Source organism: Trematomus bernacchii, unplaced genomic scaffold, assembly GCF_902827165.1.
Source record: "Trematomus bernacchii unplaced genomic scaffold, fTreBer1.1, whole genome shotgun sequence".
In the NCBI taxonomy this organism is placed as follows: domain Eukaryota; kingdom Metazoa; phylum Chordata; class Actinopteri; order Perciformes; family Nototheniidae; genus Trematomus; species Trematomus bernacchii.
In genome coordinates, this window is record NW_022987607.1 from 954,092 (window position 1) to 970,886 (window position 16,795).

Consider the following 16,795-nt stretch of genomic DNA (forward strand, 5'->3'; position numbering starts at 1 on the left):
CCTGGCTGCTTGGTGTCCCTCTGGCCCCTCTTGGCCCTCACACAGTAGTCCCAGCGGGTGTTGGGGTCCTGCAGGAAGCCCCCCAGGCAGTGGAAGAGCTGGCAGAAGGACATGCTGCTGGCCTGGTGCACGGTGTAGTAAAGAAGAGCTGCTCTCCACAGGGTGGGGTCCTTCCTGAAGAGGACGCTGTGCAGGCTGGCCAGACCCTCCTCTGTGGGGTTCAGGGGCCTCAGGTTGAGCCTCCTGCGGGCCGACGCGCTGCTCCACGGCTGCTGCAGGTTGTTCAGACCGCGGAAATAATGAGTTCCTGGAAGAGGGAGAGAGAAGTTTCTGAAAACACTCAAAATGCACGTCATGTGAGCAATATCTTTTAATACTGTACATCCTCAGTGGTGTAAAGTAACTAAGTAGATGTACTCAAGAACTATACTCAAGCACAATGTTAAGATACTTTTACTTGAGTATTACTTAAGCACAATAAGATACTTGTAGTTGAGTATTACTTAAGCACAATAAGATACTTGTAGTTGAGTATTACTTAAGCACAATAAGATACTTGTAGTTGAGTATTACTTAAGCACAATAAGATACTTGTAGTTGAGTATTACTTAAGCACAATAAGATACTTGTAGTTGAGTATTACTTAAGCACAATGTTAAGATAGTTGTAGTTGAGTATTACTTAAGCACAATGTTAAGATACTTGTAGTTGAGTATTACTTAAGCACAATAAGATACTTGTACTTGAGTATTACTTAAGCACAATAAGATACTTGTACTTGAGTATTACTTAAGCACAATAAGATACTTGTACTTGAGTATTACTTAAGCACAATAAGATACTTGTAGTTGAGTATTACTTAAGCACAATAAGATACTTGTACTTGAGTATTACTTAAGCACAATAAGATACTTGTACTTGAGTATTACTTAAGCACAATAAGATACTTGTAGTTGAGTATTACTTAAGCACAATAAGATACTTGTACTTGAGTATTACTTAAGCACAATAAGATATTTGTACTTGAGTATTTCCATTTCTTGCCTTCAGTTATATACATTAAATAATGAGTGCCTGGAGGACAGAGACAGGGCGTTTCTGTAAACACTCAAAATGAACGTCATGTGAGCAACATCTTAATACTGTGAATCCTCAGTGGTGTAAAGTAACTAACTAGATGTACTCAAGTACTGTATTTAAGCACAACTTTGAGATACTTGTACTTTACTTGAATATTTAAAGGTATTGCTGTTCATTTGGTGGAATTTAAGTTTGAATTCAAGCATCACCATTATATAAGATAAGATAAGAAGTACTTTATTGATCCCAATTTGGGTAATGTTTGCGTTGCAGCAGCATAAAAACGCAAGACATTGTACAGTAAAAATGAAAAGACAAGATAGAAATGTCTCAATAGAAATAAAATAGCATTAAAAAAAGTAGAAAATATACATGTTGAATTACAAAATTACAGTAACGAAATATAAAACAGGATATTATATATACATAAGTATGTGAGGAATAGAATATTAAATATTAGATTGAATATATATACAGGATATATTGTCCCCCAGGACCCCACATATAGAATAACCCCCTCACCGATCTCGTGCCGCAGCATCCCCTCCAGCCAGTGCTCTCTGGCGCTGCAGATGTTGATGGTGAGGGTCGGGCGGCTGTTCACCACCGTCATGGAGGCTCTGGAGAGCAGGTCCTCCGTCACCTGCACCACAATCTGTTTAACACATACACCATATTACATAATGTCAGGGAATCGTTTGCCCTGCATGTCCTATCCTCCTATATGAGATAGCAAGAAACCCAGACTATCAGACAGATATTAAACAAATCAAAGTTAGTCAGACGACTCATATAGAAGAAAAGAAAAAGGCAAATACTACAACTTTTTAACGACCAACTATGGGGTTCCTCAGGGCTCTATACTGGGTACATTATGCATTTTTTTCTTACAATAAAACCCAGCATCTCTTTTAATTTTTACACTTATACCACCTCTCTTGATGCCTAATAGCTAAATAATGTCTATGAATACATGTTGGGAGAGTTTAAAACATTAGATTACAATGATCGAGCTAAGATAAGTGTTCAACCCATTATTTTATTTTTAAGAATTTCGACCCGACACATATAGAAAAGACAAATACTACAACTTTTTAACGACCAACTATGGGAAGTAGAGGAGTTCTCGATTCCTCTTCATCCTATGGGGTTCGCCCTCTGACATCGATGCTCAGCCTTGAGCAGCCGCTATCTCCCTTAAGGAGAGGCTGCGCTAGCATTTTGTTGTTGTTACCAGTTTTTGACCGGGCAACTCTTGGTCAGAGATAGTTATTGTTATGGGACACCTGGAACACATCCTTCTCGGGGTGTAGATGACCCCGAGCCATAACCGACATCTAAAGTGGATTCAGTGTCCCCAGCTGTTTAGTCTATCTAGTGAAGAATGTTGATTCCCCTCAGCAAACTACTTAAAACCTTTGATTTGATTTGATTTGAAAACCTCCTACCAGAGAGGAGAACCCTCAGAATTGATTTGGCATCTCAACCTGTGTCAACTCGTGGCCCGTGACATGTTGTGTGAATTCTCCGGCCGAAGGTCCAAATAAACCATCAGTGTTTGCCATCAAAGCTCCAGCTCTCCTCGTATCTCTCTAAGTCCTGTTTCCAATTGCTTCAGAAGTTTCCATCACACATAAGAGTTCAGTTTAGCTGATGTTTCAAACCAACGCAATTGTTCTACAGAAGCAATTTGGAGTTAAGTTTCTTGGCCAATAACATTTGGACATGTTGACCGTAGGATTCAGGGAGAGAAACCCTAACCCTCTGATTGGGGGACAGTCTTTTACCCCCTGAGGCACATCAACCATACACTCACATTTAAATGTAAAATGAATGCTGTATATTATCCTATAACCTGTCCAATCCACTTCCACAACTTCCCAACATCAGTGAAGTATCCTAACAGGAAGCTCAGGAAAAAGGCTTGTTTTTTAAATAAAAGCCCCAGAAAGCATCAATAAAGCTATCAACACCTACCTAGCACTAGAGGTATTAGCACCTAATGCAAGACAACTGATGATAATAAGTGTCTTCTTAGGTATAGTTACAAAGCTTGTGTTCTTGTGACTCTCTCCTGCCTGTTATTTGTTAATAAAATGTCTGAGTAGGCGGACATGTATTCAAATAATTTCCATGAATACATCAGTGGCAGATTAAATTGACACTGTCCTTGTGTCTATGCAGACTGCGAACATATAATCTTGGTTACAGAAAAACGTATACTATTATTTGTAGCTCAGCTCAACACAATTGGTGCAGAAAGAGTTGTGTGAGTTTATCGTTTGGTTTCTCTTTGAATGCTATTCCCTCTCTTGTATTTACTGTCTAAACCTATTAAGACTCTCCCAAGGATGCTCGAAGTGTGTGTGTGTGTGTGTGTGTGTGTGTGTGTGTGTGTGTGTGTGTGTGTGTGTGTGTGTGTGTGTGTGTGTGTGTGTGTGTGTGTGTGTGTGTGTGTGTGTGGTGTAATGTAATGTGTTCAGTGGGCCATTAATAACCCGGTGATGTAACATGTCTTTGTTGGTGGTTACATAAAGCAAAGTGCAGGATGACTTCAGGGAGCGACTGGTTTTTTGCAAGGTCTGATTCTCCCTGGAGCTGATTGGCTGTGACGCTGCTGTCTGCTGATCTGATATCATGTCAGCATCCAGAACAACACACCAGGCTCCAAACAACAGCCTCTTAATGACTTCAGAACAAGTGCAGAAATGCAATTGGAGTTATTCATGATTTAAATGAATTTAAAGAAGACTAATCGTGTGTTCGCACCACATGCAGAGACATTTTTTGGAACACAATTACATTTTAAATCAGTAGAAAGATGCAAAAAGTAGTAAGGATGTAATGTTGCAAAGCATATACTACATAAACACAGAATATCCTTCATTCAAGCTGGAAATTGGATTGAAAGTGGTGCAAAAGTCTGATTAAACAACATCAGATCGTCAGGAGAATCTTCATGCTTCAAGCATGAAGATTCTCCTGACGATCTGACATCCAACTTTTTGACTTTATGTTAAATGACCTGCAGTGGGAATGGTCAGAACTGTGTTTGGTGGAATTGAAATCAAACTACAACACCATGAGATTGTGCAAATGTAAATCAAATGCATGTGTTTTTATCCTCGTACCTCCCCCACACAGCCCTCCTTCTCCATGTACTTCTTGACGTTGTGGCAGACGCGACTCTTGCTCAGCAGATTTCCTCCGGTGGCTTGTTCAAACTTCTCATAGCTGCCGTATCTCTGCAGAGCCAGCTCCATGATGTTCACCGCCTGAAGAGAGGAGGAAACATACTGCTGGTGATGCTGAGGACATTGTTGCGTAATGGCAGGTTTGAAAGAAAAACAAAGCGAGTCTTTTTACTTTATATTAACAGTTTCCAACAAGAACGGTAGTAGACGGGGAAAATTCACTCGAACGAGAAAGAGCAGGATACATACTTGCACTTCAAAATAAAAGTATTTCATGTCAAACATTTCATCCTTAACTTTTGTCAGGAAGCAAATAAACAAATAATTTTACTGCCTTCAATAAAGGAAGTTACAACAGACATAAAGGACTTGGCAATAACTGCAAGATGTGCTGATGAGAAGCTATATGAGATACATGTAGCAAGAAACCTAGACTGTCAGACAGATATTAAACAAACACAGAAGAAAAGGCAAATACTACAACTTTTTGACGACCAACTATGGGGTTCCTCAGGGCTCTATACTGGGTACATTCTTCTTTCTTTTTTTAAAGTTGCTCTTACTTACAATAAAACCCAAAATCTCTTTTCATTTTTAACTGATACCACCTCTCTTAATGCCTAATAGCTAAATAATGTCTATGAATACATGTTGGGAGAGTTTAAAACATTAGATTACAATGATCGAGCTAAGATCACTTTTCAACCCATTATTTGATTTTTAAGAATTTTGACCCGACACATATAGAAAAGACAAATACTACAACTTTTTAACGACCAACTATGGGAAGTAGAGGAGTTGTCGATTCCTCTTCATCCTATGGGGTTCCTCAGGGCTCTATACTGGGTACATTTTATATTAAATGCTGCTCTTATTTACAATAAAACCCAACATCTCTTTTCATTTTTACACTGATACCACCTCTCTTAGAGCATCTCTCTCTATGAATACGTGTTGGGAGAGTTTAAAACATTAGATTACAATGATCGAGCTAAGATAAGTGTTCACTGTTCAACCCATTATTTAATTTTTAAGAATTTTGACCCGACACAAAGAAAAGACAAATACTACAACTTTTTAACGACCAACTATGGGGTTCCTCAGGGCTCTATACTGGGTACATTCTTTCTTTTTTCTTACAATAAAACCCAACATCTAATTTCATTTTTACACTGATACCACCTCTCCTAGAGCCTAATAGCTACAGGATGACTATGAATACATGTTGGGAGAGTTTAAAACACTATATTACATTGATCGAGATAAGATCTTGACATCTGACAATTGAAAAATAAACTTGTCTGTGCTCATGTGGACAAACTGAAATAAAGACACTGTTTCTAAATGACCTCCAAACTGGTTTTGCATTTCTGTTTCTGCAGTTTCTTGGTACTTAATATACCAGTATATCCCCAATAAATCTTTAAACAACTGGCAAATGTATCAGTCTAGCTCTTCTTATAATTACAGTAAACTGAGACTTTAGGAGATGTGTAAGAAGCAGGTCAATAGGCAGGAGTAAGTGCAACTAAGGTGGCATTTATTAACACATGATAACTGGACTTCTGACAAAAATAAACCTAAGGAAATAAAGCATAACAGAATAAATGAAGTAAAGTAAAGCCACCTCCTCACTCCCCACTGTCATATCATTTATTTACAGCATGATATAACCTTTAGGAGATACTGTAGATGGTGTTTTTATCCATATTTTGTATTTATCATGTCCAGTATGTAGAGTGTCATTCCTGACATTAATCCGGCTTCACACTAATTTATAATGTCATTTAATTAAAGTTCCTGTGTAACTCTAGCGCACAGTCTGGCTTTACAATGAATGAAATAATGCTGAATATTAATTTAAGGGCTGCTTCATTACAGTGAACTCTAATGAGTACTAATGCCTTTTATTCCCCCTGACAAGTGCAGTAATTATTATTCTGTTAGACAAATGTGATTGAAGTGACAGTGCTCTTTGAAAAGGCATCGCAGAAATATTAAAGCCTGCCAAACTAGGGCAGAAAAAGCATCCTCCACAGGATAGTTTTACTGCGTTTCTTGTTGAAATCTTCCTCTCACGCTTTCCTTTGTCTTACTGTGTCTGTGCACGACTTTCTAAAAAAAGCCTGAAACCCAACACCACTGTTTTCCTTCTCACTCTGCACCTCTCGTTCCTTTCATGCATGTATTTGTGCATTTTTTAATTCTTGTGTTTTTATTGGTGTGATTCTTCTACAGCTCTAGTGTTACTTGTCTAACATGATTATTAATGTGGCTGGTAAATGCATGATGTGTGAAAAGTGTCTGTTTGCAGCCCACATATGTATACATTATTACAATAAGCAGTAGTTTATTCCAACGTACTGTATTTATTTACTATTTTATCTACCTATTTCACATATTCCCGCTTTTCTACTTGCTCCATTGGGTCATTTGCACCATTTTTATGTATTTTATTTCTTAAGTATATTGTATTATAACTGCTGGAAGAGCCTGGGATAGATGTCCATTGCCAACACTACCCAGTAGCTTTTGTGCATATGGCAAAAAATGTGTTGAAATCTTAATGTTGTCTTAGGAAGCCAAATGACAAATCCTCCAGTGTTTGCTTAATAAAATCATCTGTATCCTGAATTAATTCATCATCCCACCCACCTTCCCTTTCTCTTAGGTAACACACTCTCTCTGAATCAGCTCTGATCCTCCATGACGTTAAACAGCATTGGCAGGAAGTCTCTGAGATCTCAGTCTGCAGATCTGAGACCAGCAGCCTCAGCACTGAACTAATGCACCAGGGAAGTTGTTAGATGTGATGAATGATGTGTCACTGCTTCTGGCCCAAATTGGTGTAATTCTGCACCTAATGACCAAATGTACTTTCTCTTTTTGTGCAGCATACAAGCAGGTTCTTCAGTTTTACTTTGAAAGAGAACTTAAGATGCTTTCAAACCATTAAAAAGACTGGTGATAACGATCAGTAAGAATGGGACCGAAGCTAATGGTAGTTATTGGAAACCTCAGGGGGGAACTTTACAACAAGTTAAACCCATGATTGCACGTCCAATTGTTACTTTTAGCTCTGTTTTGGTCTCCTCCCTCTCCAGAGAAAACACATCTGCCTTTTTAGTTGCCGGTTTGTTCACCAGCTAGTCAGCCATTAAGGGAAATAGTGTTTATCAGCTTTTAAAAACTATGTTAATGCGAGCTTTGAGATGGATTTGAAACAGTACATCTGCAAAAACCAGAACAGAAAAGCCTTATTTGTTACGGCTGTTATTGCTCTCGCCAAGCCGAACAAACCAAACAAAAATAACTGAAATGTTCCAAAGAGACTGCTGGGAAAATCCTGAATGTCCTCCTCCAACATGAGAGTAACATGATAACAAAGGTATCCCAACTGTAGCTGTGTACATGACAGGATGTGTGATTACCTAGAAGAGCATCAGGACTGTTTGAGGCATATGATAGCTATGTGATTAACATGATGATTCAGCCTCTATGGAGAGAGACATATGACAAGCATGATCATTTCTGACGTGGAGCTAATCTGAACTAAACATTGAACACTGGTTTATATTCCTCCATCTTGTGACTGTGTAACTCCCTCTCTTGGATATCAGCATGTGAAGGACACTGTTCAGGAACTAGTTGATGCTCTGTATGTGATTACATTACATGTTACTTGTTAGACACTTTTATCCAAAGCGATTTACATACTCAATACTGTGGGCAATCCCCACAGGAGCAATTTTGGGGTGAAGTGTCTTGCCCAGGGACACAACAACATGCTGACTGCAGTGGGGTTTGAACCTGTGACCCCCTTATCCGAACACCAAGGCTCTATCCACTGCGCCACACGCCTCCCGTGATGACTACTTCCAATCTGGAGAGGATCAGACATACATGGATCCTGAGATTGAAGCTCAAGCTGGGGACGAGGGATTATTAAAATTTGTAAGTATTCAGAAAAATTCCTAATTTTGAGATTTTGAGAAAAATTCCTAATTTTGAGATTTTTAGAAAAAGTCAGAATTTTAAAAAAAATTCCTAATTTTAAGGTATTGAGATTTTTTGAAAAAGTCAGAATTTGTTGAAAAGGTCAGAATATGGAGATTTTGCGAAAAAGTCAGAATTTGTTGAAAAGGTCAGAATATGGAGATTTTGCAAAAAAGTCAGAATTTTTAGATTTTGAGAAAAAGTCAGACTTTTGAGAAAAAGTCAGACTTTTGAGAAAAATTCAGAATTTTGAGAAAAGGTCAGACTTTTGAGAAAAATTCAGAATTTTGAGAAAAGGTCAGAATTTTGAGATCTTGAGAAAAAGTCAGAATTTGGAGAAAAACTCAGTACATGACAGGATGTATGATTACCTAGAAGAACCGGTATTCCTCCATCTTGTGACTGTAACTCGCTCTCTTGTATATCAGCATGTGAACTAGTTGGACCAAATGCTCTGTATGGGACGACTACTTCCAGGCATTCTGGAGAGGATCATAAATACATGGATCCTGAGGTTGAAGCTCAAGCCGGGGACCAGGGATATGTTTCTAACAAAGACAGAGAACGTTACCTGTGTGAGGAAGCGATCGGAGGCGATGCTGTGCCGGGCCAGAACCAGAGGAGGAACCGGGTTGCTGTACTCAAACTGTGGGTTGTAGTTGAAGTCAGACTTGAAGAACTTGGCCTTCTCTTTCTCCACGTTGGACGGTTTGATGGCGGAGAGGATGCAGAGCCTCTTGGTGTTCTCCACTTCCCGTGTGACGGATGCTTTGTGCAGCGAGGGGAGTTTACTGCGAGGGGAACTCTGGGTTTTCCTGATCTGTGGGACCGTACGAGGGTTCAAACCCATCGTACTTCCCACTACTGCGATGTTTCGAGCTGGTTTGGACAGATTTCCTGAGAGGACTCGGTTTGTCTGTGCTGGTTTAACGCCAACATCTGGTGCTCGACACTTTTTAGGAGCCGTGCTGCCTTGAGGTTTTCTTCTGGTTGTTACTGTGGCGCCACATTTTACAGATGTTTTTGGCCTCTTGAATTGAGAATGCTTGGGACTCTTCTTCTCTTGTTCCTCTGCCTGCAGCAGGGCGTTGTAGCTGCCGCTGCTGAAGAGGTCTTTGAGGACGCTGGAGGAAATCTTCTCCAGGTAAACTTGGCCCGGACTCAGCGCCTTGTCAGCAGAGTTCAGGATGTACTTTTTGGACATTTCTACTTCAGGCCAGTGGAGTCTTTCTGAAAGAAGTGAGACGAGACACCAGTAAGCGAAGACAGAAAGTGTTAGCTGCTAACTTTAGGATCAGACGGTTTCACAGACAGCTTGATCCTCTTATCAAGGAGGGATACAATTAGATCTGTACCAATGACAAGCTAAAAGAACAAGGTGATAAATATAGAAACCAACATTTGCAATCAGTATTTGTTTTAGCATCTCTCTAAGCAAGTTACAACTTTATTTTCCCATATTTTGGCTGTCTTTCAGAGTCATAATGATGTTTTCTGACACAAATAATCCCTGACTCAGTTTCTTGAGCATCTTCTATCTCCGAGTACCGGTAAATGATTCCAGACCTGGCAGTAACGCTCAGGAGTCAGAGTGCAGGTCTGTGCAGTTTCCAGTAAGGTGACCTGGAACATCGTAATCACAGAGAGAGCAGGATAGAGTTTGGACAGGAGCACTGAGGCAGAATCCATGCAACCACAGACAGAAACTAATGACACAGCAGCACAGTAAATAATGGAAGAGAGAACAGGACAAATTGGAGCTTCGTTGGCGTGCTCATACAGCGAATAAAACACTATTATCTAACACTTCAGCTGGTTATCTCATCATTCAGATCAACCTCAAATGATAGTCTTATATCACTTCATACTGTAGGCAAGGAAGTAAACAACCAAGCATCTCCTGGGTGTTTTATTTCAAGACATTCCCCTGCCAGTTACCTTAAATTATATGAAAGTTATGAGAGAAAACACAGTCCTGAAACCTGTGTAGTTCAACTACAAAATAAATCAAAACTGAAGCGCCTGCAGTTCATACATCACCATTAATCAGAAAATGGCACTAGTGTGAATTTGAAAGCAGATGAAGAGCATTAATCAGCACTGAGTCAGCACTGAGTAAGCTCGGCCATAACTCTTAACAACACAAATGCCTAGGATACAGTCAAATAGGCACTAAAAGACACAATATATATTATACAGAATACTGACATGTACTCTAGGTAAGGCAAGGTAAGCTTATTTATAGAGCACATGTAAGACACTATCAAAGTGTCTTACACAAGCCCTAACATACTAAACAAGTAAAATGCAAAATAAGAGTGCTTTCATCAAAAATGTTCAGTTGTGATTAATAGACTTATGTACATCTTTGAAGTAATTTTACTTTGCATGCTACTGTGTACTTCTACTCCTCTACAATACAGAGGTACATGGTGTACTTTTACTCCTAACAGAGTATTCCTACACTCTGGTACTTCTACTTTTACTCAAGTATAAGACCTGAGTACTTATACTCTTACTCAAGTACAAGATCTGAGTACTCCTCCCACCTCTGCCTAAGATATTAAGCTAATTTAGCTAATTTAACTAGCTAGTTTTTGGTACAGGTAGCTGTAATTGACCTCCTTGCTATTATAAAGGTATTACATGTATTTAACCCTTGTCCCTGATATGTAGTGACTCCTCCAGGTGACTGAACTTCCAGCTACAGTCACTAAACTCAACAGAAAGAGAAGATAAATGCAGATTACCTGTGACTTTAATGGACTCCAGCATCCTCTCCGTTCACCTGAGCGTTAGCCACTCAGCAAAGTTAGCCTAGCAGAAAGAGCCGGCTAATAAAGACTAGATATAAACCAAAGCGAGTTACCTGTACTTACTACGTGTCACGATAAACCAGTAAATATATGTATAAGTATTAATATATATAAGTATTTCTGATGTCTGACAGCAGAGCGTCCTGCCTTCTCTGAGCTGCAGACAAACTGACAGCAGAGAGAGAGCGAGAGGCTTTAGTGCTGTTCCCATGGTTACGTTGATAAGAACGCAAAACACACAGTGCTCATGGGAAATGTAGTCCGTCCATCCAAGTAGGTTTACACATACGAGATATTTTATAGTATATATGGTGCACACAAAGACACAGAAATAATGATATTCAGAAGAAAAAAGATTGCAATTATAAATATAATAATCTTTATGAATTAAAGCTATTTAAAAAAAGGATAGGCCTATGTAAAAGGATTGTATAGTAACTAATTAAACATAAAGACAATATTTACACAAAATATAAATATGTGAGAGACTGAATACAGTAAAATATAATAAGACAAATACTATATACTTCATTCAAGAGGTGGAGCAGAAGTGTTGTGCAGGATTTACAATATTAAAAAGAGACAGCGTAAGACATGGGGGAAATGAACCAGTTTCGTCTTAAATGATCGAAGATTTATGCATACAATAAAAGCAGTGCTAATTTATTATCAATGGTTTCATTTCAGAGCTCCTGTTATTCTATATGAGACGTTACTTACGATTAGCCGCCATGATTGTAGTTTTCTATGGAGCGTTTGTTACCCACCGTCTGTTGGTTCCTTGGGTTCAACTTTATTTAGTCAGTTTCGTGTTAATTGTTTCTCTTTCTTAAAGCAGTAAACAGTAAAGTCACTGCCGTGCTTCTGTTGTCCCCCCTACAGGTATGTTGTATATAAAAGGATAGACAACATGTTTAAGAATATCTGGCGGCCCTTTGGATTTATCAGATGATCGAATGGATGACTAACTGCAGGACCAATGCAGTTTCCCAGCTTGTATAATTGTTATGGTTTTGAATGATAACCATTTCCTTTTGTCATATTTTCTTTTCTTAAGCATATTTCTGAATAAAAGATAATGTTTGGAAAATACAAATCAATAATTATAGTTATTCTCTCTGTTCACATGCTGCCGGGACACAGTGACATGGCATTTTCACACTTTCTGGTCTTTTATTATACAAGTTAATTGAGTTTGACAAACCAAGTAGCATTTTGTGGAACCTGTGGACAAAATAAATGCAATTAAAGTCAACGTATCATTTATTTTAATGGGCCAATTTCCTTTAAAAGTAATGAATTACTCTCCTAATGAGTCTGTTCAGATGCTGCTGACACACTGACACAACTTTAATATCCCTTGTTTATCAGAATGTATTTATATTTGGCTCAAAACACACACTTCTTGGTCTTTTATTATACAAGTTCATTAACTTAGACAAACTTAACATCAACATATCAGTGTTTTTCTGTGTGTATTATCCTCTAAAATACAATAATTGTTCTCATACTGTCTGTTCAGATGCTGCTAAGACACAGTGACACAACTTTAATATCCCTTGTTTATCAGAATGTATTTATATTTGGCTCAAAACACACTTCTTGGTCTTTTATTTGACAAGTTCAATAACTTAGACGAACCATATACCATTTTGTGGAACCTGTGGACAGAAAACACATTTAACTAAAGTCAACATATCATCTTTTTAATGGGGTAATTTCCTTTTCAATTCACACTTTTTGACTTAACATCAACGTATCCATGTTTTGCTGTGTGTATTATCCCCTTAAAGTCAATAATTACTCTCTTAATGAATCTGTTCACATGCTGCTGAGACACCGAGACATCACTTTTGTTCATTAACTTAGACGAACTTAACATCAACGTATCAGTGTTTTGCTGTGTGCATTATCCTCTAAAAGTCTATACTCTCTTAATGAGTGTGTTCACATGCTGCTGAGACACAGAGAGGCGTTGGTGCCTCCGAACCCGAAGGAGTTAGTGAGAGCGACTCTTCGTCCCTCAGCGCTCCATCTCTGCGCTGTGAAGGGCACGTAGTTCAGGTTAAACTCTGGATCTGTGCGGTCCAGGTTCAGGGTCGGAGGAAGGACCCCGTGGAAGCAGGAAAGAGCCGTGAAAGCTGCTTCTAGAGCCCCTGCGGCCCCTAAAAGGTGCCCCGTAGCCCCTTTCGTGGAGGAGACGGACAGATGCTCGGCGCTCTGATGGAACAGCTTCTTGATGGCGGCGTTTTCAGCGGCGTCTCCCAAAGGAGTGGAGGTGGCGTGAGCGTTAACGTACGTCACGTCTGAAGGAGAAACCCCCGCATCTCTGAGGGCCGCTGACATGCATCTGAGAGGACAGAGGGCAGAGGTCAGAGGTCAGTACAAAGAAGTGGAATATTACACTGTGATAAATAGGTTTGGACATTTGTTTTAGCACCACAAAAGATACAATAAGTTAAATTAGAGGGATCTATGGTATTAGTATAATAATAACATACGAGTAAGAATAACTTAGAAGATAGTACTATTGGGTTGTTGTTATTGATTTGAAAATGTCAGTGGTCCAAAATAAATGTTGATTTCAACAAAAGATTGCTTAATTTTTCTGTTAATTTTTCTGTTAATTTTTCAGCCCTACCTTGATAAAATAACATCTTAAATGACCAAGGAAAAACAAGTATTGGAGTAAAACTGGAATGAATAAACATGACTTAGATTGTGTCTGATTGTTGTGATTTAGGGAGGTTGTGGCTCAGTGGTTAGTGCGCTGATCTTCAGATCACTGGGGCACTGGTTTGAATCCCGCTGCAGTCAAACATTCTGCTGTGTCCTTGGACAAGACACTTCACCCCAAATTGTTCCTGTGGGGATTTCCCACAGTACTGAATGTATGTAAGTCGCTTTGGATAAAAGCGTCTAACAAGTGACATGTAATGTAATGTAATTTATCCATAATTCGATCCCAAAGTTTGAAACCACTACTTTAATAAGTGACAGTAGTTTTACTGCATTATATATATTACTTAAACGTTGAAACTACAAGATGAAAATGTAACTCCATGCATGATAAAACCCTAAATTAGAGACCTGAAGGCTCCATCTCCATCAGCAGTCGGGGCCGTGATGTGGCTGGCGTCCCCTGAGAGTCCGTACCCCAGAATCTCAGCGTATATTCGGGCTCCTCTCCTCACAGCATGCTCTCTTTCCTCCAGAAGCACCACAGCTGCACCCTCTCCCATCACAAAGCCTGCTCTCTCTGGGTGAAAGGGCCTCGAAGCCTTCGGAGGATCATCGTTCCACTTCGTAGCGAGGGCCCTTGCTCTGGAGAACCCAGCTACAGATAAAGGACCCACGCAGGATTCTGCTCCTCCTGCCACCATCGCATCTGCATCTCCGTAGGATATAAATCTGGCAGCGTCTCCTATAGCGTGAACTCCCGTTGTACAAGCTGTAGAAACTGCATGGTTGGGGCCCTTCAGTTTGTGCCGGATGCTGATGTGCCCGGCGGCCATGTTGACGAGGATTCGAGGCACGAAGAAGGGGCTGACCTTCTTGTATCCTTTCTCCTGGAAAGCAGAGGCGGTGCGAGAGATTTCCTCCAGAGACACCATGCCCATTCCCACAGCTACCCCAGTGCGAAGCTGCTCTTCTGGGGTTTTAGGGAGAGAAAAGTACACACATCCTTTACTCAAGTAGAAGTACAGATACTCGTGTTTAAAAATACTCTGGTGAAAGTAGAAGTACTGACTAAACTTCTTTACTCAAGTAAAAGTAAAGAGGGCTTTGAAATGTACTTCAGTAAAAAGTACCCATAACTAGCAGCTGTTTTAAAGAGTACCTGACCTCCCTTTATATCAATAGAACAATAATGTCATTGTTAGCTAATGAATGTTTCCATGCTGAACAACGGCAACATGACAACGTTTTCATTGGTCCCTCTTCTTTAGAGAAGACCAGGAAATGATGGATACACGGATCGTGTTCAAATCAATAGGCACGCAATGACTCTAAATAATAATGATCATGCCACCAAACACACATTCAAACTAAAGGAACCAGCCTGTTTGGAAAATGTGAGAAGTAGAAAGTACAGGTATTTGGGTTCAACATGTAAGAAGTAGAAAGTACAGGTATTTGTGTTCAACATGTAAGAAGTAGAAAGTACAGGTATTTGGGTTCAACATGTAAGAAGTAGAAAGTACAGGTATTTGGGTTCAAAATGTAAGAAGTAGAAAGTACAGGTATTTGGGTTCAAAATGTAAGAAGTAGAAAGTACAGGTATTTGTGTTCAACATGTAAGAAGTAGAAAGTACAGGTATTTGTGTTCAAAATGTAAGAAGTAGAAAGTTCAGGTATTTGAGTTAGAAATGTAAGAAGTCAAAGTAAAAAGTGGTCAGAAGAATAAGTAGTGGAGTAAAGTACTGATACCAGTACCAGAAACATGTACTTAAAGGTCCCCTATTATAAAAAAAAAACATCGTTATGACATCATAAAGTGGCCAAAATCTGATCAGCTAATTTTCAGACAGGTTTTTATATAAATGGATCAGGACAAAAAGAGAGAGAATCTTTGTTCCTGAAACGTTCAGACTCTCTTTACACAGAGGGGACACATGTTGATGTAGAAGAGACATGAACAAGCGGATTTTGCATAATAGGTGACCTTTAAGTACAGTAACAAAGTATTTGTACTCCACTGCTTCCCACCTGTGGTCGTCGGGGTCCAACCTGAGTCCTCCAGAGCCAGTTGAGCGGCTCCAAGTGCCATCACAGTGGCTGGACACATGCTGTTGATTTCCCCTCGAGATGCAAACTTCTCCTCCTCAAATTGCCCCGGTTCCTTTCCTCTAGGGACCAGAGCAGCCACTCTACAGGGGATGGTTCTGTACTGCTCTGAGGTGAGAGCCACAATCCCATTATGTCCCTTAATCAAGCGTTCCCAGGGTAAAGTAGTGCCAGTTCCCAGAGGACAAACCAACCCAATCCCAGTGATCACAACCCTCCTTTTCTGCGTTCCAGAGCTGCAGTGTCTTGAGTCTTGGTTTGGAGAAACACTGACATTTTTTTGAAGAAGGACCCGGATGTTGTGAGGTCTCAGCTGGAGTTTAGTCCTGCAGGAAAGTGACAGAGCAGACATGCTGCTTGTTTAAAAGGTTTCCTTCTTCTTCTGTGAGGTTTATTGGCTCCACCTACAGGAATGAAGTGTCAGTAGACTTGCAAGAAACACACAAAAAATCCTCTCTATCATTCTGGTTGCTCTTAAAAACAAACAGGCTGTATACTTTGTCTGAGGCTCTCCCTAAGTTAAGTTTTAATTAGATAACCCTGAAGCTAACACTCCCCTGTTATAGTCATATTTGTGACAGTCTATTCACACATGTTTATACAGTTAGCTTGTAGTTTCGTTGATTTAACAGGAATTAATGTACACATTTACAATTGAAATACCCTCCAAAACATACGTGTGTTACTTACTCGGCCAAACATTACTTCAAAATTACCTGTTAATTGTTAATAAATCCCATAAACAAGAAAACAAACGAGTTTATCCTTGAAACTGCCTGACAAATGCTTATAGGTAGCAATTCTGAACGCCTGATTGGCTTAGCACGTACATTTATGTCTTAGTTTATTCCATTAATGGCAATTATTATAAAACAAAGCATGAAGACGTTACGCAGCTTGTATAGCCCTTGATGGAAAAGA

The 16,795-nt window shown here is 39.6% G+C and overlaps 2 protein-coding genes across 3 annotated transcripts in view; both read right to left on the reverse strand.

Annotated features, from left to right (window-relative positions):
* si:dkey-222b8.4 (uncharacterized protein KIAA0895) overlaps positions 1-11,203 on the reverse strand; it is a 13,507-nt gene extending 2,304 nt beyond the window's left edge. The window contains exons 1-5 of the mRNA XM_034131131.1: positions 11,021-11,203; positions 8,842-9,500; positions 4,212-4,355; positions 1,603-1,735; positions 2-307 (exon numbers count right to left, since the gene is read on the reverse strand). Of these exons, the coding sequence (XP_033987022.1) occupies positions 2-307; positions 1,603-1,735; positions 4,212-4,355; positions 8,842-9,500; positions 11,021-11,045 (1,267 nt within the window). The 5' untranslated portion in view covers positions 11,046-11,203. The remainder of the gene's footprint in view (position 1; positions 308-1,602; positions 1,736-4,211; positions 4,356-8,841; positions 9,501-11,020) is intronic.
* A 1,562-nt stretch (positions 11,204-12,765) lies between these two features.
* On the reverse strand, positions 12,766-16,683 carry oxsm (3-oxoacyl-ACP synthase, mitochondrial). 2 transcript variants are annotated; one of them, XM_034131068.1, is made up of 4 exons: positions 16,591-16,683; positions 15,797-16,278; positions 14,177-14,738; positions 12,766-13,436 (listed from the first exon to the last, which is right to left on the reverse strand). In XM_034131068.1, the coding sequence occupies exons 2-4, from the start codon at positions 16,224-16,226 to the stop codon at positions 13,034-13,036; spliced, it is 1,395 nt and encodes a 464-aa protein (XP_033986959.1). In that variant the 5' UTR covers positions 16,227-16,278; positions 16,591-16,683; the 3' UTR covers positions 12,766-13,033. The 2 variants fall into 2 exon arrangements, with proteins under 2 accessions (XP_033986959.1, XP_033986960.1); XM_034131069.1 differs by having other exon boundaries at positions 16,565-16,654.
* Positions 16,684-16,795: the final 112 nt, after the last annotated feature.

What these genes read in the sequence shown, in the direction of transcription:
- oxsm (XM_034131068.1), bottom strand. Translation starts at nt 16,226, where the DNA reads ATGTCTGCTCTGTCACTTTCCTGCAGGACTAAACTCCAGCTGAGACCT. An exon ending in TTGGACCCCGACGACCACAG is followed by an intron (nt 14,739 to 15,796) that starts GTGGGAAGCAGT and finishes CTAAAACCCCAG; the next exon opens with AAGAGCAGCTTCGCACTGGG. An exon ending in GATGGAGATGGAGCCTTCAG is followed by an intron (nt 13,437 to 14,176) that starts GTCTCTAATTTA and finishes CTGTCCTCTCAG; the next exon opens with ATGCATGTCAGCGGCCCTCA.